The following is a 27,398-nucleotide window of genomic DNA, read 5'->3' on the forward strand; positions in this document are numbered from 1 at the left end:
TGAAAATGTCTGCTTTTGGACAAGATACTGCAAATTTCTGAGGATTATGAAGGAAAGTTCATAATGTCCAGAAACATGGAGAGGATGAAAGAAATACAGTGGTTTTACAGATTTTAACAAGGACAAATTTATATTCTATCTTAAATATTTAACTATGGAATAGATGCAATAAAAGTTTAGCGACTAATTTAATGAAACAACAGAGGTTTTTTTTTTTCAATTTCTATGTCCAGATGCCAAAAGAAGATATCAACTTAAAGCAGCAAGCAGTACAAGCTAACCAAATATTTTTGAAGTATAAATTTTTATCTGGTTCTCCACTGCAAAGACTGACTTATGCTTTACATTCACTTAATATATTTTTTAAAAAGGACGAGAACACTTGTAGACTAAGCTGCATTTGCTAATCAGAGTCTTTGGCATTAGACACGGCCAAATTCTAATCGTACTTCTGCCCCTCACAAGCTGTGTGACCTCTGAGCCATAGTGTCCTCCTCTATAAGTGGGGAAAACACGAGGGATTGCTGGAAAGATTAAATGAGAAAATTCATGCAAAACTATAACCCCAGGGCCTGATATATAATAAATTTAGTAAATAATATCATAATCATGGGACCAGTAAGAACAACACTAAAATAAATCATGGAATTAACAATGGTTCTGTTTAGATTCCACACAGTACAACTCCGTTGAACTTGGAGAGTCAGAAGCAGAGATGAGGCTCAACAGGCCCACCAGCTGGAAAAGACGCCCCGGTCAGATGCTGCTGAAACTACATTTCCCAGTAGCACCTGGGCCCCAGTGTCTCGGTTTCTCTCATTTCCGGGTCTGTCATGTGACTCCCCGGAGGCACCATGGCGGAAGCAGAGGAGCAGGTAAAGGCTGTAACTGCTAGGCAAGGGAGTGAGAGGCGCGATTGAGGCGGTCGGGGCTTGGAGCGGAGCATGTGGGGGTGCGGAGCTACCGGAGGGCGAGGCAGGCCCATGGCGGGGCGCGAGGCTGGCGAAAGTCCCTTTCCCGGAGCAGAGAGGCGGGTGGGATGGCTGCTCTTGGAGGGCACCGGGGGAAAGCGCCCCGACACACCCCCGGCGTCCGTGAGGCGGCCTTGCTTTGCCGCTGCCCCTCTGGCCTGTCGTCCGTGAAATTTTGGCTTGAAGGCAGCCTGGCTATCCTAGGGACTGACTGCCCTTGGGGAAGCGTAAGAGATGGCTTGAGTTTTGAGGCCAGGTGACTGAAATTTAAGTTCCTTTCCAGTCGAAGTTAAGGCAGAGTTGATTTGGAAAAGGGCTAGCTAGGAGAGAGTGGATGGTGCGTTTTATTTCGTACCTGTTGTTTTTAGGTACAAAGCCAAGTCAGCTATGGCGTGCAGCAGTGGTTAAGTGCATTTGTTCTGGGGCAAAAATACCTAGGTCCAGTGCTGGTTCTCTTTCTTAATACATGACATTGGGCTAGTTATTTAACTTTATAAGATGGAGATATAAGAGTAACGTTTCAGAGAGTAGTTTAAGATAGAATAAGTACAACAGTTAAAGTGCTTAGTAAAAAATGAGCTCAGTAAAAGTTACATGAGAGTATTTGTTGCTGGCAGAACATCAGATGGCAAAACGAGTCCACACTTGGCATGTGGCGTTGGAGTTTAGATAGTAGTTAGTGATGGCAGTAGAGTTATTTTCCTGCCGGCAGTGGTAGTCAAACGTTAGTTGAAATGAAAAAGTGATACCAAGAAGACAGAAAAGTGCAGACAAAGGCCATAACGTGAGGAAATACCTATTTTTCCATTTCCAGAGTCCTTTCAGGTTGTCAGTGTTTTAACCTTACAAATTAACAGGGTCATCAGTTTCCATAATTGCCTTTAAAAAGTGATTTATGATGAGCTGTACCGTAACAAAAGTTTAACTAGTTGATAATTTGTACCATCTGTAACATACTTCATTTACATAATGAAAATTTGCCCTACGTACATTTGATATATATCAGTAATTAAGAAATAAGGTAGAAATTTGGTTTGGGTGGTCACTGTGATAACAGGAGTGTTGCTACCAACCGCTGAAGCCTCCCTTTTCTGATCCAGTCACTTCAAACGAAAAATGCTCGTTAAGCACATGCAATTTCATGAGTCATTGCGAGGTTTGATGATAGTGGTGAGATTGGTTTTCACACTGTCAGTCTTTCAGGTTGAAATATAGCTTATTTGTAGTTTGATTTAAAAGCAAAAAGCCAAGATCTTAGATAAAAGGTAGTAGAAATGGAGAAAGGTGCTCTGAGTATTTATTTACTAGTGTTTTGTGTAGAAGAGAAGTTTGGCAAAGCTGTCTGATGTAAAAAGCTCACGTTGGAAATTAGTGCTATAATAAGAATGCTTTGAATTTTTTATAGCACTTTCCAGTGTAACCCCTTCATGTCACATTTGGTCCTCACAAAAGAATTCTGTATGGTAAATGTTTATTCTGATATATGAGTCAGGACAAGCACCTCCTATGTTCCAGACCTTCTAATGCCTTCCCATTGCGCTCTGAGGAAGAGCCAGACTCCTTTAGAATACCCAAGTTGCCCTATAGGACATTGCCCCAGATGCTCCTTCTCCCTTTTCTGACTTCATTTTCCACTGCTCTTTTCTGCTCCCTTTCTGTCACTGGGCATCAGCTATACTTGGCTTTCTTACTGGTACTTCAACAGGCTGACATGTTTTTACCTCAGGGCCTTTGCTCATGCTGCTCCCTTTTTTGACCCCAGATATCTGTAGGGCTTTCTCCCTCAGTTCCTTCATTTCTTTGTCCAAGTGTTATCTTTTTCAGTGAGATCTTCTTTGATCATTCCTTGGAACCTCTTTCTTGCGTTATTTTCCTCCTTAACACTTAACACTCATCACCATCCGGCATAGTGTGTTTTAAAGATTTATTTGTTCTGTATGTTTCTGTGTTCATTTCTGTATCTTCTCCCCATTAGAATGTAAGCTTCATGATGGCAAGGATTTGTTTACCGCTGTTTGCCTGATACCTAGAATAATGCCACCATATGTGTTAAATGATTGAATTTTACACATAAGCAAATGGAAATTTAGACAACTAAAGTAACTTATTCAGGCTTGTAGTTATAATAAACCTCCAGTCTTCTATCTCCAAAGCTCACAATTTTTCACTAAAATACCCCACCCCACCTTTCAAAAAATACTTAAGAACCTAATCCTAATTTTTATTTATTTTTAAATTATTATTATTATTTTACTTTATGAAATAGAATGAGCCCCTATTACCTTAATAAATGTCTTTCAAGTCATAATTTCACCTTTGACACTTTGCACACAGTTAAAGCAGGCATTCATCCCTCTATCAGTATCATTCTCGAAAAGACCAATATTTTGTCAATTGCAGAAAGAAGCAAACATTCACAAATTGTCCTGTTTATTTTTTAAAGCTAGTAAATAATTGTACCTATATTATCAGTCCTTTGTAGATTAAAAATGGTTAGACTTTTCTCACCCTGCTTGATTTGTGCATTTCACAGTAAGGAAGCCATTAAAATCTGGCCTTTTGTGTACAGAGTTTTGAAAGCTAAAAGTGCACAAAAGTGGAGTTAAATAAATTTGATAATTGTTCTGTTCTGCCACTTTGAACCTTTTAGAAAATTTTGACATAATTTACCCCCCTAGAATGCTTTAAGAACTGGGATGTATATTAAAATTAACTACAATGACAGGTTAGGGCAAAGGAAGCTTTTTTCCTTGGCATCATGCACTGTAAATACAAACAGCCTTTATGATGAGCAAGACAAAACCAAATCTCTCTTAACTTTTCTGAGCATTGTATTCTTTGGTGATTGTGGTTTTTTTCCCCTTTAATTTTAGAAAGAACCCAAATAGTAAGATCTGTACTGAATTAATGTAATGTGAAGTAGTTCACATGTGAACTAGAAAATCACTTTTTTGGACGTGATTGAACATTTTTTTAAGTCATTGGGAAATCTTAGTTTATGCTGAGAATGGTGAAGGTAGTTTGCAGCAGTAACTATATATATATTATATAGTTCCCAGAAAGGACTAACACCCTTTATTCTGCCTGGAAATCTTCTAACCAGCAGTTTTACTTAGCTTTAAAATGATTTATAGTCGACCTTCATTATCACAGATGCCCAACAGTATTTGTTCATACCTCTTTTATGGTTAACGTTCTGCTTGAAGTCTGGTTGGTTGTGTATTTGTCTTGTCTCCACTACAGATTGCGGAGTCCTCAAGAATAAGGACAGAGCTTACTCATGTCGGTATCTCTCACAGAGCTTTTACAGGTACTAGGTGCTTAGTAAAATATTGAAATGAATTCATTAGGGAGAGAATAGCCTTCTGAATTGAAAATGTCAAATAATAAGTTAGATGCAGTAGAATTTGTGTTTTATCTTAACTTGAAACTTTTGAAAGTTGCTAATGCAAATGTATTGTAGATTACATTTCCTACATTCTGTACTCTGCCATCCCCATAACGCTTTCATCTTTCCAACCAACCATGAGGGAATCTAGTCTATTAAAATATTTGATCAGTCAGACCACCTATTCCTTGACAAGAGAGTAGAGTTTCTTTTTTTTTGAATTTTCCCTCTACATTTTAGAATTTGAGGAAGTGTTATCCCTGTCGTAGAGCATTTACTTATTATCAGACGGCCGTTCACGAGCACCTGTACTCCCATGTGATTGTGTCCCGTTTGTAAAATAAAAGTCAAACCGACAAATACTTCCCTCAGTTTGCTTGCCTGCAAACTGGGGCATTTACTCTCCAGAACCCTTGTGAGTAGGAAATGAGGTAAAGTATGTTAAAGTGGCCAGCTCCAAGTGTCTTCTATGTCAGACAACAGTTCATCCACACTTGGGCTTTGCTCAAGTATGCAGTATTTCTCTCTGTCTCTCTCTCTCTCTCTTTTTTTTTTTATAACAATTTGATCAAGATCTATTAAAAGCAACTTCACTAATAACTGAAGAAGAAACAAAGTCCCAAACCAGAGATTGCTAAAACACAGGATTAGAGAGGTTTCTAGAGGATTCACTCTTTACCATCATGTAACCAAACTGTAGTCCCAAATTAGCTTAGCTGGACGTGCTTCTTGCCTTATGAGTTTTTCCTCTCCTCTTTGTCTGGGCTGGCTAGCTGAAGGCCAGTGTCACCAGCTGATTATTCGTGGTCTCTGTAGTAGCCTCGTTACCACCTTGGAGAGGGAGCACTCCTCAGGTCTGGGGTTCTGTGTTCCCTGCAGCTCCGCATTCTTGGCTGTTCAGTCACCCTTGCCTTTGTTTCTTCTGAGAACTTGGTTCCCTCCTCAGTGTTTTTGTTACCAAATGCTTGTGATTCTGGGCTCTTGTTTAGACTTACTGCATCAGAATCTGTAAAGATGGAGTGTTTGCCTGGGTATTAGGCAATTCCCCAAACTGAGTTTATTTCATTGTGATGCGAAAGTCAGATTTGGCACTGGGTCACTAGGTCGCCTAGCTGGTCCCTTTTTCCACACTGGGCAGACATCCAGGTTTTCCTTCCTTTGCAGACAACAGTGAGTGCGATAGCTGAGCCTGTGGGGCTCAGTGGGGTTGGTACCCTGAGTCTGCCCGCTCTTACCCACGCCCCAGGTACACTTTCATCTTTCCTACTCAGCCAGCCTAGTCCTTAGTGCTCCAAACTGGCCACAGCTCCTTTGAGCTTTTTGAAATGGAGGCCTCGATGATACAAGGATATCAGATACATATCACACAGATATATTCTTTTACCTCTGCTCGTGTCCAACACTGGGATCTCTCTTACCCTGCCTTCCATTAAGCTTAGCTGTGTTACACAGTCTGTTGGGAAGGAGAGAAGGTGGCAGTGCAGCATTGAGTGTTTCAAGTCTATCCCCAAGCCAGGCTGATTTCCTGGGGCCTGGTCTCTGCTCTGTTTCTTCATCCTGCAGACGTCAGAGCTGGCCTTCCTCTCAGAGCTGGCCTTCCTCGGGCTCCAGCTTACAGTTCTCCCCCAAATTCTGCACACTCCCCCACCCCCTGCCACAGTGTGTATAGATTCAGAAGGTCACATGTCAAGGCACCAAGATTCTTGGATCTGTGACTGAGTTTAAGGGATTGATTTGCAAAAGAAGTCGTCGCGTTTAGCTTTCAGCTGTTGCCCAGATTTTGTCCAGCTCTACATTTGTATCACTCTGTGCCTTCTAGCTCATCATGTTTGCTTCAAACAGAACAGCACAATTTTTTTTACTGTGGTAAAATGTACATAATATTTACCACTTTAACCATTTTTAAACATCTGATTCGGTGGCATTAAGTCCATTTGCATTGTTGTGCAGCCATTACCACCATCCATCTCTAGAACTTTCTGTCATCATAGACTGAAACTCTGTACCTATTAAACACTAACAGCACATCACCCCCCCTCCCCTGGGCCCTAGTCTACTCTGTTATACTTTCTGCTTCATGTAAGTGGAATCATACAATATGTGTCTGGTTTATTTCACTTAGAGAACAGCGCAGTTTTGTAACTTACATTTTCAGGATTTGAAGTTCTTTAAAAGATAGTGTGAAGTTAAAAAATGTTGAAAACCACTGACTCTTTCTGAATTTTAACCTTACTCACCATTCAGCCTAGCTTCCTGGATCCCTCACTGGGACATTCGCTTCCTGTCTTCTGGTTTGCCCCTCAGTCTCTAGAACATTAAGCAGAGGGGCTTATTGAGTGGATGAAGCTAAGAAATAGACTGGTTCCTGAAGTCACTCGTGCATTGCTTTGGCTGGCTTGTTGACAAAAGTGTGATTTTTTTTTTTTTTTCCAAGGCCACAGCTGTGTTGGGGAGGTTTGTGCCTGTGCCAGGGGTCAGTTTGGGAGTGTCTTGGAGTAAATGTTCTCATTGATACAGCAGCCACAGGAAGCTTCTCTGAGAGCCTGGTTTTCCCCAAAGACTCTGTTTTCTGGGAGCTGCATGCCTCATGGTGTCGGATTCTGGCACTGCATGCTTTTTGGTACAGAGCAAGAGTATAATTCGATTTTGAGTTTTTGGTTGACATTGCTGGGTGGGGACTTATGCTTTTGTTTTAATGAAGAACATAAATGGGACGTTTGCCCTTTTCCTCATGTGCCTAGTTGAATGGATTTCAAATAAGAAAAAAAAAATGTCCTTAGGTTGAATGGAATTTTTCTGGAAAGAGTAATCCAGTGTCCTTTTAGAGTTCTTGGGTTGGGGAATAGGAATCTAGGTTCAGGTCATTGGCATGGTTGTCAAAGCCTTGTTTTGCTGATGTTAGTAACTTAATATTCAGAAACAGTCAGGGGCAGAAAGGGTGTCAGAAGTCATTAAGTTCAGCCTTTAAGCTTCGGTGTTCTTACCTCAAGGGTCATTAGGAAATTCTAAGATGCTAGGTGCAAAGCATTTAACATTGTGGGGATATATATAATAGATGTTCAGTAAAGATGTCAGAATAGTGACTGTTAATAATAAATGGAGTGTGTCCAGAAGAGAAGGATCGGGATAGTAAGTGGACGAGAACCAGGATCTGGGGATGGTTAGCACAGAGGAAAAACAATTTAGAAGGGCAGGCATGATACGTGTCATTAACTCTCTGGAGAACTGTCAAGTAGTAGAAGAATTGGATTTTTTATGTGTCTTATTGGTGCTAAGAACAAAAAGTTACTGTGGAGAGATTGTAGCTCCAATTTAATAAGAATTTTCTAATACTTAGGAGAACATTCAAACTAACTCAGCCGTGTTGGGATTTAGAGCAGATTCTGAGGTTCATCATGGATAATGATACAACTGCAGTAAAATTCTTAATTACAAGTAACATTTGTCCCCATTTTACAGATGGCCTTTCAGAGCGGGAACTGTGTTGTCCACAAGGCTGTTCCACAGGCAGCCTGCCACCTGCCAGGTTCTTCCCAATTTTCCATGAATGAAATTAAAATGTTTTCGAACACCAGATTGGTGTTTATCCTACTATACAACTTGCACCGAGTAATATATATGCACCTGACTTGCTTTAAAATGTTTATTTTTTTCCTTGAAAAATATTAGTTATATCTAAAATGTCCTTGCCCCATTTTTTTGTTCTTTCTTTATCTCATGGATTGTTGTAAAATGGTTACATTCAGTGTCAGCATATTAGTTGTAACCTTTTATTGCTATTGATATCTATAAGTACGTTAAGTAAATCTTCATTTTGCTGACCTCTTTGAGGATGCGTGGCATCAGCAGATTCTCTCTTTCAGTGGACAGGTGAGAGATTAGCAGGATCAAGTCAATTTTTCCCTTTTTGCTTTGTTTTCTCCGGAGCAGCAAGATTCATTGTCTAGCAAGGGGGGAACTGTGTTAAATGGCAGAATTTGTCTTCCGGTTAATGGTTTAAAGAGTGAATGTAAATTATAGAGCTTGTTTGCACAGTGTCTGATAGTTACCACTCAAGGGGAATTCTTTTGTGAAAAACTGTTTAAGCAAGACAGTCATTTTGACTTCACCAGGTTAATAGCACAATAATTAATAGCACAAGGGCTTTTCAGTATAAGAATTGGCTTATAGATAATTTGAAGTGGCAGTTTCCTCTTCCCTTCCAAGATCATTAAGGCTGCTTTGCCAGACCTATTTCCATTTTTAGCAAAGGAAAGAGCCTTCTGCGTACTCACCTGGCAGTTCCTGGGGCCATTTGTTAACCTGCTGACCACTCGAGGGAACTCAGCAGGAGCCAGGGGTCTGAGCGGCCCCAGAATAACCATCTCAGTCCTGCCAGATGTGGGAAGTTGTGGGGGGCCTGTGAGAGTCACACTGTGTGAAGTCCTTTCAACTGTAGTTGCAAATTACTTCCTGGAAAGGGCAGGTGGATGTTGGTGGGGATGCGATAACTCTTTTCCCTTATTTTATTCTTTTGTCATCTCTTCTGACCATTTTCCCCCTCTGTGCTTTGTAGGAAACCGAGTCTCTGGAAGAATCTACAGATGAGTCTGAGGTAAGGTGGTGGTTCGGGAGCCTGAGAATTTCTTGCTCACCATGTTATGTTGAGCTTGTTCTGCCTTGTTAAATGTGACATTGCTGGGGCTTGGGGTGGTAAAGTAAGGCCATAGGTGATTGAGCCTTGGGGAAGAACAGGACAGTTGTCTTTAAAAATATTAAATGGATTGACTTAAATAGGGAAAAGAATGCTTTCTCTTGTTCTTGAATAGTAGTTTAACTTGAAGTGTATTGACAGTAGGAAATTTGGTGCAAAGTTTTACGGACTAATCTTGACACTTAAAAAAATCTGTATTTTAGGGGCCCCTGGGTAGCTCAGTTGGTTAAGCATCTGACTCTTGATTTCGGCTCAGGTCATGATCTCAGGATTGTGAGATTGAGCCCCAAGTTGAGCTCTGCACTGTGTGTGGAGCCTGCTTAAGATTCTCTCTCTCCCTTTGCCTCCTCCCCCTCCCCCACTCTTGTGTGGGCTCGCTCTCTCTCTCTTTCATAAGTAAATAAATAAATAAGTAAATTTTAAAACAACCACTATAGGTTCTGCAGTATTTATTCTTTCTTCATTCTTTTAATGAATACGACATGCTCAGTGGTGTAATTTCTAAATCATTGAAATAATCGTTTTATAATTCATATGATTCATATGAAAAGCATGAAATTCATAAAATAAGAAGGAAAGTATCTGAAAAACTGTTGAGGAGCTAAGTTGTGCTAAAGATTATATTTTAAGGAGAATAAAGTAATATATAAGGGTGGGCTTTTAAAAAAAATTTTTTTTCAAGACTATGCATAAGGTTTTAGTTTAACACAAATTAATGAACTTATCAGTTTGATGGATGGACTAATAATAAAAATTATATTTTTTCCTTTTATTATTTCATTTAGCTCAGAGGAATGAAAAAATATCTACGATAACCTGGTGGAAATTCATACCAATGTGACTGTAACCAATATAGTCTATAAATTTAGGTTGATATTGAATATAGTTATTACATGGATTTTGTTTCGGAAAAGGTGGGCTTAAACATATTCATCTAGAGAACATCTTATGTATTATACTGTTAGGCATTTGCAGTTTGGCTGTGAGGCATGGTTCCTAATATTTGTGCTGCCGACGACCTCTGATCCTCTCTTTGGGGCTCCTGATAAGGCACTACGGGGTTTGCTATAGATACGGTATAATACTTGCTGATGTTTTAATAAAGTACTGAAAAGCAATTTAGCTTACCGTTCTCATTTTTGGAGATTTCTGGTTAACCATATTCTCAGAATCACTGGTATAGAATTCTGCAGTGTTGGAGTCCTGTCCAAGAATTTCATTTCAGAGGTGAGGAGGATGTTGTCAGCCACCTAAATAAATCTTTCCACACATCCTTCAGATACTAAACAGATCCACAGGGAGAGCAAACAAAGCACACATAACTCATGCTTCCTACGTAATCAGGAAACAGGGTGTGCTGTAAACTTCAGTATAAGTGGGGAAATACAGATCCCAAACCAGCAGAGCCGGCTCTGGATTGAGTCTGGAACTGAGTCTTGTGGAGGCCAATTAGAGATGAAGGGAGTGTAGCTGAGTCCCAGCAGGGGTGGTATACATGCAAAAGTCCCCCCCTACCCCCCCCCCCCACAGAAGGGAGAAGGCCCAACCCTGAGTGGGCAGTCCTGAGAACAGGTGTGACATCTGCTGGATCAGAGCCCTGGCTGTTGGGAGAATTTAAATGACAGGGCTTGACAGGGTGTGGGACCAGAGGGGACAGTGTTGGGATGAGGCTGGTCCTAGAGAGAAGGGGGAGGCATCCCTTGAAAGCATGGGTGACGTTAAAGGAAAGGGGGGATTTTAAAGGTATAAAGCAGGAAATCAGCATACTTGCCTACCCCTCTCTCCCCAGTACCAAAAAAAGGTACCACTTATTAAAGAAAATGTACTTCATTTACCCATGTAACTAAGAGACCTAGTAAACCATTCAAATATCTCATCCCCTTCATAGGAGCACCTATTGTTGCTGTCCGGGAAATCTGAGACTTGTAAAATTGAATGGAAATGGCAGGGAGCATCCTTTCAAAAAAATATTTTAAGAAAGTCAAGTGAGAATCAAACATTGTCAGCAGAAACAAGCAGCAGCATAGCACTCCATCCTGAATTGAATGTCTTTAAACAAGTATTTGCAGATTGGAAAAACTATCTTAAACCAGAAATTCTAAAACTCAGTAGAAATGGATGAAAAACTAGGAAGGTAGGAAATAAGAGTTGACCACTCAGGAAAGACATGGAAGGAAAACATCATTCTTGTAAAGTTGAAAAAATTGAGACCCAAAAGGTAACCTGACCGTCTAACGTCAGACAGCTGGTTTGAGGGAGAAATGAGTTCAAACTCTAGCCCCCAGATCTGGGCTCTTTCCTTCATTTGCCTTCTGGCTCTGGTGTCTTCTGCATTGGCGGGCCCTGAGGGACTGTGGAGGCAGGCCTTGGGTTCATATCTCAGCTATACTTTGTACCTGCTCTGTGGCCTTGCACCCAGCTCCTCTGTTCCTCAGTTCCCTCACGTGGTTGCCGTATGTTGCCGGGAGGGTTAGATAAGATTGCTGTTTGCGAAGCGTCTTGTATGGTGCTTAGCACGTGGGAAGCACTCCACAAAAGCTAGCGATCCTCAGCCTGTCTTTAGAAGTAATGCTGGTGCTCATTTTACAGCCTGGGGCTTCAGCTGCAGGGCTTGGAGACACTCCCCAAGACTCTGGGACCCAGGGTGGCTAGTCTCCCAGATACACAGCTTCTAGTGGGTTCATGGGCCAACAAAGGAGTCATGCTGGTGATAGACCAAGTCTGGGCTTTTAAGTATAGTGAATTGGTTTATAATTCAGTCTTTGGAGTTGTTTGTCCTGGGTGTCTCAGTTTGAATCACTTTCCAGATCCAGGATGGAGATTGTGAGACACTGTTCTGTTGCCAAAGAATCTTTATTTTTCCTTTTCTCTTCCTCCATTGCCCCACTAGATTTTGTACTGTTAATTCAGCTTTCACAGGGCAGCATTTCCTTCAGGTATTTCTACCTCTTTATTCAAGTGCTCAGATAGTTTCCATTTCTGCAAAGAACAGTGTTTAATGTTTTCAACCATGCATTGTAACAACTTATCTGTTTCCTTATGAAATGCGGCATTTCTTATAGACTGGGCTTTTATGCTGGGAAGACCCTAGCATTAGGTTATTCTGAAATTCTTCTTTTTAAAATTTTTAAGTTTATTTTTAAACATTTTTTAATTGTGATAAAATACACATAACATAGAATTTGCCACCTTGGGGCACCTGAGTGGCTCAGTAGTCTGGTAAGCGTCGGACTCTTGATTTCGACTCAGGTCATGATCTCAGGGTCATGAGATCAAGCCCCGTGTTGGGCTCATGCTCAGTGTGGAGTCTGCTTGAAATTCTCTCTCTCCCCTACTGATTGAGCTCTCTGAATGAATGAATGAATGAATGAATGAATAAAATCTTAAAAACACTTGCCATCTTAACCATTTTTAAGTGTGTAGTTTAGTATTAAGTACATTCATGTTGCTAAGCAGCCTATCTCCAGAACTTGTTCATCTTGCAAAACTGAAACTCTGTGCCCATCAAATTACAATTCCCCATTCTTCCTCCCCCAGCCCCTGGCAACCATCCTTCTACTTTCTGTGTCTGAATTTGACTGCTCTAGATACCTCATATAAGTGGAATCATGCAGTATTGCTTGTTTTGGAACTGGCTTATTTCATTTAGCAGCATGCCCTTATGGGTCATCTGTTTTGTCGCATGTGTCAGAGAATTTCCATCTTTTTTAAGGCTGAATAATATTCCATGGTATGTCTGTACCACATTTTACCTGTTCATCCACTGATGGACACTTGAGTTGCATTTACCTTTAGGCTTTTGTGAACAATGTTGCAATGAATATGAGTTTAAACATATCTCTTTGAGACAACTGCTTTTAATTCTTTTGGCTATGTACCCAAAAGTGGAATTGCTGGATCACATGATAATGCTGTTTTTAGTTTTTTGAGGAACCCTTGTACCATTTTCCATAGAGACGGCACCACTTTACGTTCCCAGCAGGAGTGCATGGGGGTTCTAATTTCTCCGCATCTGTGCCAACACTTGTTTTTTCTCTTTTTCTGTTTGTTTTCATAGTAGCCTTCCTGACAGGTGTGAGGTAATACGGTAGTTTTCATTCATTTTCCTAATGTTTAAGTGATATCAAACATCTCTTCATAAGCTCGTTGGCCATTTGCATATTTTCTTTGAAGAAACGTCTATTCACGTCCTTTGCCCATTTTTATACCATGTTGTTTTGGTTTTTGTTGTTGCGTTGAGGAGCTTTTTGTATATTCTGGATGTTAGTCCTTATCAGATAAAGGTAGAGCTCTACCTGTTATGTTTATGTATAACTCAACAACCTGTGAATAGGATAGATGGATTGACACATAGATACAGATCTGTAGAGTTGTGATTTAACTCTATCTGTATAAAGAATATAAATAAGGTAGTATCTAAAGAATATATCTTTCTCTGTATCCCTATTCAGTTATACAGTTTCCAATATTTGAATAATTTCTCCCACTCCATAGGTTGCCTTTTCACTGTTGAGTGTATTCTTTGATGCATAGAAGTTTTAAAATTTTGATGTAGTTCAGTTTATTTTTGCTTTTCTCCCTGTACTCTTGGTGTCATATCCATGAAATCATTGCCACGTCCAGTGTCATGAAGTTTTTCCCTTAGTTTTCTTCCAACGTCTCATTTTGTGTTCAAGAAAGGAATATTAACTGCTCAAAATAGTGTGTGTTTTCTTCATTATTCTTGAAACCTGCAACCAAATGAAATTGCTGGGTGTCGTATTATTAATGTAATCGACAGTGGTGTATATGTCAGCATGTAAAACTTTTGAGAATTTTAAGTTGTACTTTGCAGTTAAAGTAGAAATTCAAAACTGGAGTAACAACCATGGGAGTAAGTATGTTATTTAATAGGTAACATAGTTAAGGGGCTTGCCTTCATGTTAATACTAAAGGAGTTGTGGCAAATTTTGTAGGATAACTAAAGTGTTCCTCGCCTCTACTATTTTTTTTGCTTTTTATATATACTCTGTGTATTCCACCTTGATGTGATAAGCTAGACTGTTTCTTAAATGGTGTTTTAGTCTTGAAGAATATAACACAGAAGTATGTGTTCAGGAGAGCTTGATTCCCATTTTGAAACTCTAAGCTGCTGTCAACACTTGGGGACGATTGCTGTGGTATGGGTGGTGGCAGAGTGCTACAGGAGCCCAGAGAAGTGGATGATTAGTCGGGAATGGCTTCGTTTGGAGTCTTCAAGAGTTAAGTATGGAAGATGAATCTAGGCAGAGGCTGGGCAAGTCTTTGGGAAGAGACTGAGTGATGAAAGCGCACACACATTCAGCCAACTGCAGGGAGGCACTCAGTGTGGCTGGAATGTGGAGGAAGCTGGGGAAATGAGGCTGGACAAGGAAGCTAGGGTGAGGTTGTACAGCTACTAATATGTCAAACCAGTCAGTTTGAACTTGATCTGATCGACACTGGGGAGCCAGCCAAGGCCTTGATTGTTGGGGGTGGGTACAGGGGTTGGTGACAGATGAACTGGAAGGAGAGACCCATGGCAGGAAGTTCTAGTGTAAGCCCCTAAAGAGCTAATAGGGATGTAGGGGTCTGGGCCCCGCAGGAGCAGAAAACAAAGAGGAAATGCTTCTCAAGTTCAGCCAAGAGGAAGTGTGGGATAGTATGTGAGAGGAACTCGGTAGGGGAGTCAAGAAGATTCCAAAGCATCTAGTTCAGCTGTGTTGTAAGGAACTGAGTAAACTCCACTATTGGGCAGTTAAAAGAAAAAGTTGTTTTAAACCGGAAGTTGATATCCCTAGATTCAGTTTTTTCCTTTGAAGTGGTACTTTTCTAATCCACTGGTCACTCCTTTTTATAATGGTTTTGATCAGACTGAAACAAATAATATGCTTTCATATTGGATATGTTTTTAATGCAAAACAAATGAGCAAGCTAGTATCTGGGATTTTATTTTGAAAATCCTACAAGTTACTGCTTTAGAGGAGGTTCTGAGCTCTCTTTGGAGCAAAGATGGTGTAGTGGAATGAGCAGTGTTCAAAATCTATTTTGATAATGAAGATTATTACAAAAACAAACACATTTAGTGTAGGAAACAGCAGTTGGCACTTTGGTAAGCTCTTTAGATATATTCACTAGCCCAAATTTTGGCCATGATTACTGCTTCTATTTTACAGATGATGAAACAGACTTACAGTGTTTGGGTAACTGCACAGGGTCACCTGCTGGTAAATGGATTTGAATCCCACAGTTGGACTCCGAAGCCTGGCCTTCTACTCTGTAGTTACACTGCCTCCGACTTGCCTGTGACCTCTCTAATTTTATTCCAGACTCTTCCTCTGGTTATCTTTGTAGAATTGGAGAAGATTAAAAAAAAAAAAAAATCTCCCTTGGAACTCCTGCCTATGTATAAAATGATATTTGGGGTGATGTTACAGATTTTGTTCAGCTAGTGGAAAATATCAATTTTCAGAATCTTTGAACTTTACTGCCTTGTTTAGAGAATAGAGAATTGTTTTGCTAATTTAAGGATAACATTAAATAATTATAATAAACTCATGTTTTGCCATAAAATGTTATTTATTTAGAAAATAATTATAAACATTTATAAAGTAATTATAAACATTTATAAAATATTTTAAAAATGTTAGTTACTAAGTTATATCCCCTTGGAAAAGTACATTCATTTTTGTGTGTGGAAATTTAGCTGCAAGAATGTTCATTGCAACTTTGTTTATAATATAAAAATTTGGAAACGGACTTAAATGTCCGGAAAGGAATTATATTATCTTTATAATAAATAAAAACATTTTACAAAAATGTCACTTAGAGTAGAGGCTGGCAAGCTGTTTCTGTAAAGGTCTAGATAGTAAATATTTAAAGCTTTGCAGACAGAGACAAATTTTTGAGGATATTATATACGTATGTAACCATATAAAAATGTAAAAACCTGCTTGAAAGCTGTATTAAAACAGGCATCTGGCTAGACAGGCTGGTTGTAGTTTACTGATTCCTGATTTAGGATATAATCCAGTTTTTTCCACCCTCCAAAATCCTCATGTAAGCATAGAAAAAAAGACAACAGGACCATAGTGTCATTGGGTCATGTGATTCTTATTTTATTTACTATTACCTGCCTTCATTTTCCAAGTTTTTAAAAATATGAATACTTACATACTTAGCAAAACAATACAATTATTTTTTTTAACAAAACACATTAATCTCTGTACATATTCTTGTAGTCTTTTGTGTCGATGTTACAGAACTTTTGGGTTGCAAAGCAGTGGGACTCAAAATGAAACTGCGTGTCCTTCCTTCCCTACCTCACACTCAAATGAGGGAGTTAGGAAAAGGTTTGGTTTATTTCTTGTTCCCTTTATTTCGGCCAAGATTTTACATAAAGCAAAAATTGTTTTGAACTCTGGTAGACCTTTTTTTTTCCCTTAAGATATGTTTTTAAAGTTTTAAATGTTGAGGGAAGTGTAGAATCACATGGCAGTTGTAAGAAATAACAGAGGGGTTCTCTATACCCTCACCCAGTTCCCAAAGGGTAACGTCTTGCCTAACCCCGGTGCAACATCACAACCAGGAAATCAATATCGATAACAATCCAGAGACCTGACTCAGATTTCACAGGTTTTACATGCGCTCATTTATGCATGCGTGCATTCATGTGTGTGTTCTGTGCACGTCAGTTGTGTGTGAAGAGTCATGTGACCAGGACTGCGGTCAAGATGCAGAACCGCTTACCACTAGGTTCCTTTTTATAGTCACAGCCACTCCGTCCCCAGCTTGCCGCCTGGCACCCCTATCTCTTCTCCCTCTCCATAATTTTGTCATTTCGAGCACATTTTGTGAATCGAACTATACAGTGTGTAACCTTTTCAGACTGTTTCTGCTCTGCCAATTTGTCTTTTAATTGGTGTGGTTAGATCATTCACATTTAAGGTAATTATTGACATGTTAGGGCTTAAGTCTGCCATCTTCTGTTTTCTGTTTGCTTTTCATTTCTCTAGTTTCTTTCCCTTCTGTGAGTTAATTGAACTTTTTTTTTTAAGGTTCTATCTTAAAATTTATTCATAGTTGGCTTTTATTTTAGTGTATTACTCTGTATGATTTTCTTAATGTTCTATGTATTAAAATATGCCTCTGTAACATATCAGTCTACTGGTACCTGTGATGTTTTACCACTTCTGGTTAAGTATAAAAGCCTTACTTCCATTTATGTCCTTCTGTTGTTCCCACTTTCTAAGCACAGTTGTCTTAATGTTTACATTCATTGAGCACCATAGCACAGTTGGTATTAAACTTTTTGCTTCAACTATCAAATATTATCTTAAAAACTCATGATTTACTATATTTACCCATATTTTCACCCATTTCTATGTTCATTTTAATGTTCTAAGCCTTCTCTTCTATCTTTAGTTGCTTTCTATTTAGAAACTTCTTCAGGGATCAGTGTGCAAGCCACAAATTCTCGTGTTTCTTTATCTGAGAATGTCTTTATTTCCCTTTGATTTTTGAGGGATATTTTCACCAAATATAGCATTTGCGGTTAACAGTTCTTTTCTTTCAGAGCTTGAGAAATGTTCTGCCATTTTCTTCTGGCCTCTGTCATTTCAAATGACAGATGTGTTGTCCTTGATGCTTCCCCATAAACAATGTGTCCTGTTCCCCTGGCTGCTTTCAAGATTGTGTGTGTGTGTGTGCGCGTGTGTGTGCATGTGCCAGAAGTTCAGTTACGATTATGATGTCTCTTGGTGTAGATTTCTTTGATTTATCTTAACTGGAGTTTGCTCAGCTTCTTGAATCTGTGGGATTATGCCCTTCACCGACTTTGGAAAGTTTTCAGCCATTATTTCTTTGAATACTTTTTCAGTTCCACTCTTTGTTCTCCTTCTGGCACTTGAGTAATTTGAATGTGAGTCCTTTTGTTATTGTTCCACAGGTCTCTGAGACTCTGTTCATGTTTTTCAGTCAGTTTTCTGTCTTGTTCAGGTGGGGCAAATTCTGTGGATCTGTTCTCAAGTTCATTGTTTATGTTCTCCTTGTATCCACTCTACTGTTGAGCCCATCCATTGTTATTTCTTTTTTTTTTTTGCTTTAATATTAGTTCTAAAATTTCTGCGTTTTTTTCCTTCTGTTTCTTTGCTGAGATATCCTGTTATTTCTTTTGTTTCAAGAGAATTTATAATTGCTTGTTGAAGCAGTTTATGGTGGCTGCTTTAAAATTCTTGCCAGATATTTCTAACATCTGAGTCATTTCATATAATATACATTTTAATGAAGACAGTATTTAAATCATGAAGAATCATCCGTTTAATTTTTTTCAGGTCCATTTACTATGTGCCCTGTGTTGTGCTGAGTGCTTTGCATGGATTATTTTATTTAATAGGAACCACAATCCTATCAGGTACTACAGTAGGCAGGAGAGGTCAGCTATGCTACAGTAACAGACAGTTCCAAAACTGTAACAGTTTAACACAACAGAGATTTATTTCTGAGTGTAATCAGTGGTGCAGAGAGAAGTTGTGTCATCAACAGTACAGAAATTTCATCATTTTTCATACGGTCTTTCCTATGAATGCACCAGAAACAAAATGCTGTGGCATAGTTTGGCCATAGAGCCAGAAACTGAAGCAGCCCTGCTTTGTGGAGAGATGTCTTTTCTTAAACCTGGTTTACTTCAAATAAGTTCTTGGTGTATTATTTATTTAAAGTATATTCCACCTTTTCCTCAAAGAGTTTAGCGTGCTGTACAAAGAGCTTTGCAGTGGAAGCATCAAATTGTTAGCCTAACATTTCGAGATGAAACTTGCACAGCAAAGAGAGAAATAGCAAGGGAAACCATCAGGCCAAGGAGGAGGTGGTAAGGAAAGAGAAGAGCACCTAATGAAGTGGATAGGTAGTGAGTGTGCTTTGTACCAAGTGAGGGTTCCAGCGAACGCAGCTCAGTAGCTAAACTAAAGCTCATTCTGCCTGTAGTATGTTCCTTTGAAGTGAAGATCGCAAGTAAATCACCTTACCCTGGGCCTGGACCTGGCATGTAATAACAGAGAGAGAGAGTTAGTGTCATTGTTCTCTTTCTTTTTGCTACCATTATTAGTAAACGTACCTCCTAAACAGTTGCTCGTTCAAGTCTGGCTCACTTCTCACAGTATCATGATCAGAATGCCTTGAGTATGTTAGATATATTAATTTTAATAAGTGGTGGACGGACAAATAGCTCAACCTATTTAAAATAAACGTACCTGCAATGAGAAATTAATATTAAAGTAAAATGCAACTTCTAGATGCATCAGCCACCAGGAGTGTTCTTTTTCAATTTTGTTAAAATGAAAACCAGTCATTGTGAGAAATCAGAAGATAGCTCTTTTTAATCAGAAAATGCATCACACAAAAATAATTTATTTATCTTACCTGGTAGGTAGAACAGTATGAATCATTTATTGAAACTCAAATTGATTCTTCACATGTATTAATTTTAATAAACAAATTTAGAGCAACTAGTAACTAAAATGGTAATGTACCTTGTTATGAGATTGATTGCTGAGAAAAATGGAGCATGGGGTTATAATATATCCTTCCAAATAGCCTTTGGATCAAAAATTTGCTCTTTCATTTAATGAGCTATTAATATTAACAGGTTTTGCTGATTATTGCATCACCCAGGCATGGATAAACATTCTCTTTGAAGCATATATTATAAAAATTATATGTTTGGAAACTTAATAGAAACTTTCTGGATGCAAATACAGATTTGTGAACCTGTATTTCTGCCGTTTGTTAGAGATTGAAAATATGAACATGGCTCTAGGATGACATATATTTGAACAGAATTTATAATTTCACTACCTAGGAGAGAAATTATTTTAGGCAATCCAAGATGGACTGATCATTTTATTTTTTCGGCAAGTATTTATTGAGTACTTTTATCTTCTGGGTGCTAGGCTATGTCAGTATTTGATGAAGGAGGCAGATAGTAAACAAAAACTTACATATTTGGTGGTAATAAATGTTGTGAATAAAATAACTTTGGAGTGGGCTGGGGTGCTGTTTCATCCTGCAGCATAATAAGATGACATTTGAGTAAATACATGGGAAAAAGGTCTTATGGGTAAAAGGAAGAGCAAACATAGTATCTTCAAGTAGGGTTGCTGGACATCTTGGAGAATGCGAGTGGGGCTTGAGTGTTAGGAAATGAAGTAGTGAGTGGCCAGAACAAAGAGCCTATAAATCAATTCATGGACTTGGTTTTTACTCTGAATAAGATGGAAGCCATTGGAGGCTATTGTTTTAGTGAGAGCGCTCTGGATGCTGTTTGAAAAAAGTCTTGGAGACAGCAAGTAGGAAGCAGCAAGACCAGTTAGGCTTTGGCAGAGCTCTTTCTAGAGGTGATGAAGGATTTAGGGTAGTTTTTGAAGTAGAGTTAGTGGATTTCTTGACTAGGACATGGGGGTGGAAGTGAAAGAGAGGAATCAAGGGTCAGCAACTGGAAAGGAGTTGTGAACTGAGATAGGATAAGACTGGCTAGCACTGGTTTTGGTGCTCAGGGTAAGGTGTTCGTGGTGGGGTAAATCAGAAGTTCCATTTTGGCTGTTTTAAGTTGGAGATGTCAGTTAGGCATCCAAGTGGAAATGTCAGGTAGGTAGTTGGATAAAGAAGACTAGTGTAGGTCTGGGCTGGAGGTAGGAATTTTTTTTTTTTTTTAAGATTTTATTAGAGCGAGTGTGCACAGGCACGCGTGCGAGTGGGGGGGCAAAGGGAGAGGGAGAAGCAGGCTCCCTGCTGAGCGGAGCCCGATGTGGGGCTCCATCCCAGGACCGTGGGTTCATGACCTGAGCCAAAGGCAGATGCTTAGCTGACTGAGCTACCTAGGCGCCCCATGAGATAAGAATTTTTGAGTCACCATTTAGACGGTGTTTAAAACCATGAAACTGGGGCGCCTGGGTAGCGCAGTCGTTGAAGCGACTGCCTTCGGCTCAGGGCGTGATCTTGGCGTTCCGGGATCGAGTCCCACATCGGGCTCCTCCGCTGGGAGCCTGCTTCTTCCTCTCCCTCTCCCCTGCTGTGTTCCCTCTCTCGCTGGCTGTCTCTCTGTCACATAAATAAATAAAATCTTTAAAAAAAAAAAATAAAATAAAACCATGAAACTGGTTGAAATTATTTAGGGCTTGAAATCAGATAAATGAAAATCCTGATACCTGGACCTGAGGGGTATACAGCATTTTTGAGATCTGGTGGCTGAAGGGAAATCAGCAAAAGACACTGAGAAGAAGTAGCCATTGAGATAGAAAGAAAGGCAAATGAGAGTGGTATCCGAGAAACTGAGGGAGGAATGCATCTCAGGAAGAAGGGCGTGGCCAACTGTGCCAGATGCTATGGAGAGGAGTAATAAAAGGAACTTTAGGACTCACCCTTGAATCTGCAAAGGTGAGGCCATTGGCCATCCATATAGGAGCAGTTTTGGTGGCTTGTGGCGGTGGAGGTGGCGTGGGGCCTGACTGGAATGGGCTCAAGAGAGATTGGGTTGGCAGAATGTCTTTGGTGCTCTCAGAAGTTCTGTACTGTGTGTCTCAAAAGTTCTGTACTGTGTGTCTCAAAATGGTGTTATCTAGAATGCTTATAAGGGACACATTTGTTGAGTGGCTATTAAGGGAGATAATGTGTGTTTAGCGCTTGGCCTGACATGAGAAGGCATTCATTAAGCATGCTGCTGCCACCGTTTTGTTATTTTTATCCACTTCGGTGCTAGGTACTTTCATGAGGGCCGGGCCCCTGTCACTGGGTCTCACTAACAGAGCTGTTTGTGAATGAATAAATGAATTGATTTCGCAAATCCTTAAAACAGTTACATGAAACTGGCATTCTGTTGTTATTTTGGAGATCGTGAAACCGGGACTTCAAATGGTCTCTTTGTTAAAAACAGATCCCAAGGCCTTCTTACTTGAGCTGAGAACTGTTTTATCCCATGCTGTGTCCTCAAAAGGATCGTGGTTTAATTTAGGAACAAGCAAGTGGCAACTAACTGTCTTTTAGCTTTGGCTTGGGGGCTTCCAGCTCCATACCCACTATCATTTTTATTCTCTCTCAGTAACAGGCAGATTAATGGTAGGCAGAGTAATGGTCCCCATAGATGTCTATGTCCTAATCCCTGGAACCTGTGAATATGCTATATTACATAGCGAGAGAAACTAAGGTTGCTGTTGGAATTAAGGTTGCTAACCAACTGACTATAAAATAGGGAGATTGCTCTGGATGGTCCAGGTGGGACCACTGTGGTCACAAGAGTCTCCACAAGCAGATGAAAGAGGTAAGGGAAGCCTCTGGATGGTCCAGGTGGGACCACTGTGGTCACAAGAGTCTCCACAAGCAGATGAAAGAGGTAAGGGAAGCCAGAGGTAAGGGAAAGATGTGACGTGGAAAAATCTTGACCCACCTTTGCTGGCTTTGTGGGTACAGGAAGGAGGGGGCCCACAGCCAAGGAATGTAGGTGGCCTCTAGAAGCTGGAGAAGATGAGGAAACAGATTCTCCCTTAGAGCCTCAGAGGAATGCAGCCCTTCTGGCATCTTGATTTTTTTTTAAAGATTTTATTTATTTATTTGACAGAGACAGAGACAGCCAGCAAGAGAGGGAACACAAGCAGGGGGAGTGGGAGAGGAAGAAGCAGGCTCATAGCGGAGGAGCCTGATGTGGGGCTCCATCCCATAACGCCGGGATCACGCCCTGAGCCGAAGGCAGACGCTTAACCGCTGTGCCACCCAGGCGCCCCTGGCATCTTGATTTTTGCCCAGTGGTATCTGTATTGGACTGTAAGACACCAAATTTGTGTTGTTTTAAGCCACTGAGTGTGATGATTTGTTACAGCAGCCATAGGAAGCAAATACAGTAAATTGGATGATCTTGTTCCCTTCGCCCTTTTCATTCAGCACAGAAAAAAGTTGTAATGAGACTGCTAATACTGTTGGGAGCTATGTTTATAAAAACGTGTGTGTCTCTTTTCTGATACTTGTCCAAGAGTGCTGTTTAAATAATCATTGCACTTGGCAATTAGAGCCTGATTCTACCCTGTTGGGACTTGAAAACATTCCTTTCTCTGAAGACTCAAGAAATGCTATAAACCTAATTTCTAAAATCTACAGATTTCTTTTCATCCATGAGCTATTTCAGTTTTAGTGCAACCATTTTTAAGTATAAAGATTCACAGACGTCTGCGTTACCATCATTCCTTCCTTTAGAATATGATTGTTTTCTCCAAAGACCTCAGTGAATGAAATAAATCTCTCTGAATAGTATCAGAAGGGATGAGAGAGGGGAAACCTTTGATAAAGCTAAAGGTTTTAGTCTGTTGTCATCATTTCCATTAGTGATTGGGCACCTTTGACATATTTGGTCTGTGATGATGTAGGAGTGCTGACAACACTGACTCCATCTTGTTCTCCCCTCTGGCTCACAGGTGGTAGATAACTAGTAGGGACCCTCAATACACAGGTGGTACCACTCTAGATAACTTGTGTAGACCCTCTGGTGCCCAGGTGGTGCCACTCTAGATAACTAGTGTAGCCCCTTTGGTGCACAGGTGGTATCACTGCAGGTAACTACCCTGTGCTCTCACCACCACGCCCCTCACTCTATAAAAACCGTGGGTTGAGGTCCGGGCTTGCTGGAGACGATGTGGTGGAGACTAGGGGCAGAGAATAGCAATGTAGTGCCCTGGATCATGTTTCTGCCTGCCCTGTTGCCCGTTGGTAAGTTATCCTGAATAAAACTCTATGTAAATGCTATGGAGTGGCTTGCTTCATTTTTTTTGGTATTAAAGTGCCTTCTGAGTCTGGAGGGTCCTTTACTGACCGTCCTCCCCCTTCTAACGGTTAACTACTTTGGGTGTTTGCAGGCTTCCAGTAGAGACCATAGCATTCCCCCTTCGTTTCCTAATAACAGTATTCACATTTGGATGTGTTTGAAAACATTTTCTTAATGATGTAGCAAAATCAGAAGTAATGTATCTTCATTTTTTGAAGTATTATAAAACAAAGAATTAGATTTGGATAATTTATTCTCCTTTTCTCCCATCCTTTTTTTTTTTTTAATGACATTAGTGAACTTTACCAAGATTTTTCTCATTTCTCACTATTTCTTACTTTTCATATCTCTTACAGCCTTCCCTAGTTTTTTTTCTCTCTGAATGCTTCCTTGAGAAATGTGTTTCAGTGTGGGAATGTGTGCCATGAGTCTTGTGAGTCCTTGTAAAGTGCCCTTGAGGCAGATCTGGAGGGAGCGGCACTGGAAAGAGTTAATCTCCACTTGGTTGGGGCGGGGGGGGGGGGGGAAANGGGGGGGGGGGGGGGGTAGAAGATGAGAATTGAGTGCAGCTGGTCAGTCCTTACCCAGGCAGGGGCGGAGCTATTGCTGCCCATTTCTCTGGTGAACGAGGTAGCAGGAACCTCAGAGGCAACTTTGGGGGAGAGGTGAGTGCTGCATCTAAATGGCTCCCCCTTCGGGATGATTCCAGTTGCCTCCAGAGTTTCTCACTTGGTGCTCTTAAGTTCTAGAAGTGCTCTTTCCTTTTATAGTGTCTTCAGGGCTGATTTGGGGGAAGAGGCCAGCAGTCCAGGCAAGCTCTCTGACTTGGCAGGAGCTGTGTTGTGTATTAGTCAGCATTCTGTAGAGAAACAGAACCAATAGGCTCTGAGAGAGAGAGAAAATCTGAGAGAGATCAGTGGGATCTGAAAGAGGGAGATTTATTATAAGGAATTGGCTCATGTGATTATGGAGCTGGCAAGTCCCCAGATCTGCAGGGTAAGTCAGCAAGCTGGAGACCCAGGAGAGCCAGTGGTTTCACAGGCTCAACACCAAGTAAGAGACTGTGTTTCAGTTAAGATTCAAATACGGGGGAAAGCCGTCCAGTTTGAAGGCAGTTAGGCAGAAAGAACTCTCTGTTACTTGAGAGGGTAAGCCTTTTTGTTCTGTTCGGGCCTTCAACTGATTGGACAAGGCCCACCCATATTGGGAAGGACAATCTGCTTTAATCAGTCTACCAATTTAAATCTTAATCTCATCCAAAAACACCCTCATAGAAGCACCTAGAATAATGACTGACAAAATATCTGGGCATTCCTTGGCCCAGTCAGGTTGACACAAAATTAATCATCACAAGCCTTTAAAGTTTTGTACTTTACCTGTAGTCATATCATCTTTAATTAAGACCATCAACAATGATACATTGTTTTCTGTTGTCTTACCTTGACTAGAACTTCTAAATCAGTTTTGAAAAATAGTGATAATAGACACCTATTAGTTTCCTGTTGCTTCTCTTCATTGTTAAGTTCATGTTGGCTTTTAATTGCAAATGATTGTTCTCAGCTTTTCAAGAAAGAAACCTTTTTATTTCCTGAAAGGTTTTTTTTTTTTTAAAAGAATCCGAAATGAAGGTTGAACTTTATAAATGCTATTTCAGTATCTGTTATTGTGGTTCTATGGTTTTTGTTCTTTGGTCTATCAAATGATGAAATCAGATTTCTTAATATTCAGTCATTGTACTTCTGCAATATTTGATCTTAAAAGTTTTCTATTAATACACACTGGGGTTTAATTTATGATATTTTATTTAGAAATTTTTCATTTAAGTTCTGACATGAGATGATTGAACTGTTCCCCCCCCGCCACGACATTTGGGAGTCTTGGTGTCAGGGTGATGCTACTTTTTTTTTTTTTTTTAAAGATTTTATTTGAGAGAGCGTGTGTGCGAGCGGGGGGGAAGGGGCAGAGAGAGAGGGAGAGAGAATCCTCAAGCTGAATCCCCCCTGAGCACAGAGGCCAGTGTGGGGCTCAATCTCATGACCTGAGCTGAAATGAAGAGTTGGCCCCTTAACCGACTGAGCCACCCAGGCACCCCTACCACCTTTTCAAAACGAATTGGGAAGTTGTCATTATTTCCCTATTATGGGACAGTTTAAATAGCGTAGGGACTTTCTGTTTGAGGGTTTTTAATGAAACATGCAAAAACAGTCTAGGCCAGGTGCCCTTCTGCAGGAGATGGGTAGTCCTGGGGTGACTTTTATTTTCTCAGTGTTTTCTGTGGTTATCTTAATCTATTTGTTTTTCAAAAGTGCCAGCCCTTGGACTTACTAATGATTCTGTTTTCTGGTTTACTAATGCATTCTTACTTTTACTTTTCTGAGTGTTCTCTGGTTCCCTTCAGTGCCTGCCTTCCTGCTACCAGTGTTCTCTTCATCCTGCAGTACTTCGGCTGGGACTCTCCAGACCATCAGTAATGCCCTGCCACACATTAGCGGCTTTTGGTCTCTGCCAGTAGGAGAAAGATGTGGGCAGGTGGTGGCCAGGGCTGAAAGTGCAGGCATGGAGAAATAGTGGGCAAAGGTTGTAGACAGTCGCCTCCTTCTGGAGAAGACAGTCCCTAAGGGGTGGGTTGGGCATCTGGTTGAGTGGGGCAGGCTCTGGATCCGGGCATAGAGGGTTGTTGGGTGAGCTAAAGCACCTTTTATATTTCCGTGAAGCAAATCAAGGCATGGCATGAACTCACATTCGTATTCAGCATATGTATAGTTTCTGCTTGATTCTGGTTAACACTTTGTCTTAGTTGTAATTGCTTTTGGAGGTTTTTAATCTTTATCTGTTTCTCCGTGGAAATTTTTGAGAAGCTGTCAGAGACTTTGGTGGGGGGCCTGTTAGTGCTTCCTTGCATCTGGAATATAGAGTGTGCAATTGAAAGATGTTTGAGAAGTATTTAATCTCCTTTAAAACAAAATAATCTCAGGGACTGGAGCATTTTCCTTGTCCGTATAACAATAAACATGTAAATTATAAATACAAGTTTTTCGTGAAGATTGTGTTTGTAAGGTCTCTATCTGCTATTGCAATTAGGTGGTAGAGCTTCATTTCTGTACATTTGTAATTCTAATTTCTGCTCTTTCAGAATAGCTAGCTACTCCCTTTCCTCTGTGTAGTGCCCCACCTCCCAGGCTCGCTCCCCCCCCCACCTTGTCTATAATATAACACGTAGTTTAGATGATCTCTGCAGTTCCTTTTGGCTGATAGCTTACGATTTGGATTTTCCTGTGTGGAAATCTAAATGAGAATGTCTTAGAAAAGCTTCTTACTAAACTCGGTCTGCTGGTATCGCATACTTTTGTTTTCACTGGTCTTTATTACGTACCCACAGTTTTGTTAGGTGAAGTTCAGAACAATGAAAAGGCATAAACCCTGCTTCTCAGGATCTTGTGATCACCAAGGGATATTGGGAAGAAAGGAAAAGAGGGTTATGTTGGCTTTAGTGGCGGAAATTGTCCACCTGAATGGCATACCTTGAAGATTGGTGAGGTTATTCCG

General features: G+C 40.3%; 1 protein-coding gene across 2 annotated transcripts in view; it reads left to right on the forward strand.

The window, feature by feature from the left end:
* The first annotated feature begins 832 nt into the window (after positions 1 to 832).
* Positions 833 to 27,398, forward strand: part of VPS41 (VPS41 subunit of HOPS complex) — a 172,895-nt gene continuing 146,329 nt past the window's right edge. For both annotated transcript variants that reach the window (XM_002914140.4, XM_034665770.1), the window contains exons 1-2: positions 833 to 875; positions 8,915 to 8,953. In XM_002914140.4, the coding sequence (XP_002914186.2) occupies positions 855 to 875; positions 8,915 to 8,953 (60 nt within the window). In that variant the 5' untranslated portion in view covers positions 833 to 854. The remainder of the gene's footprint in view (positions 876 to 8,914; positions 8,954 to 27,398) is intronic.

The sequence above is a fragment of the Ailuropoda melanoleuca genome, chromosome 1 (assembly GCF_002007445.2).
Source record: "Ailuropoda melanoleuca isolate Jingjing chromosome 1, ASM200744v2, whole genome shotgun sequence".
Classification (NCBI taxonomy): Eukaryota; Metazoa; Chordata; class Mammalia; order Carnivora; family Ursidae; genus Ailuropoda; species Ailuropoda melanoleuca.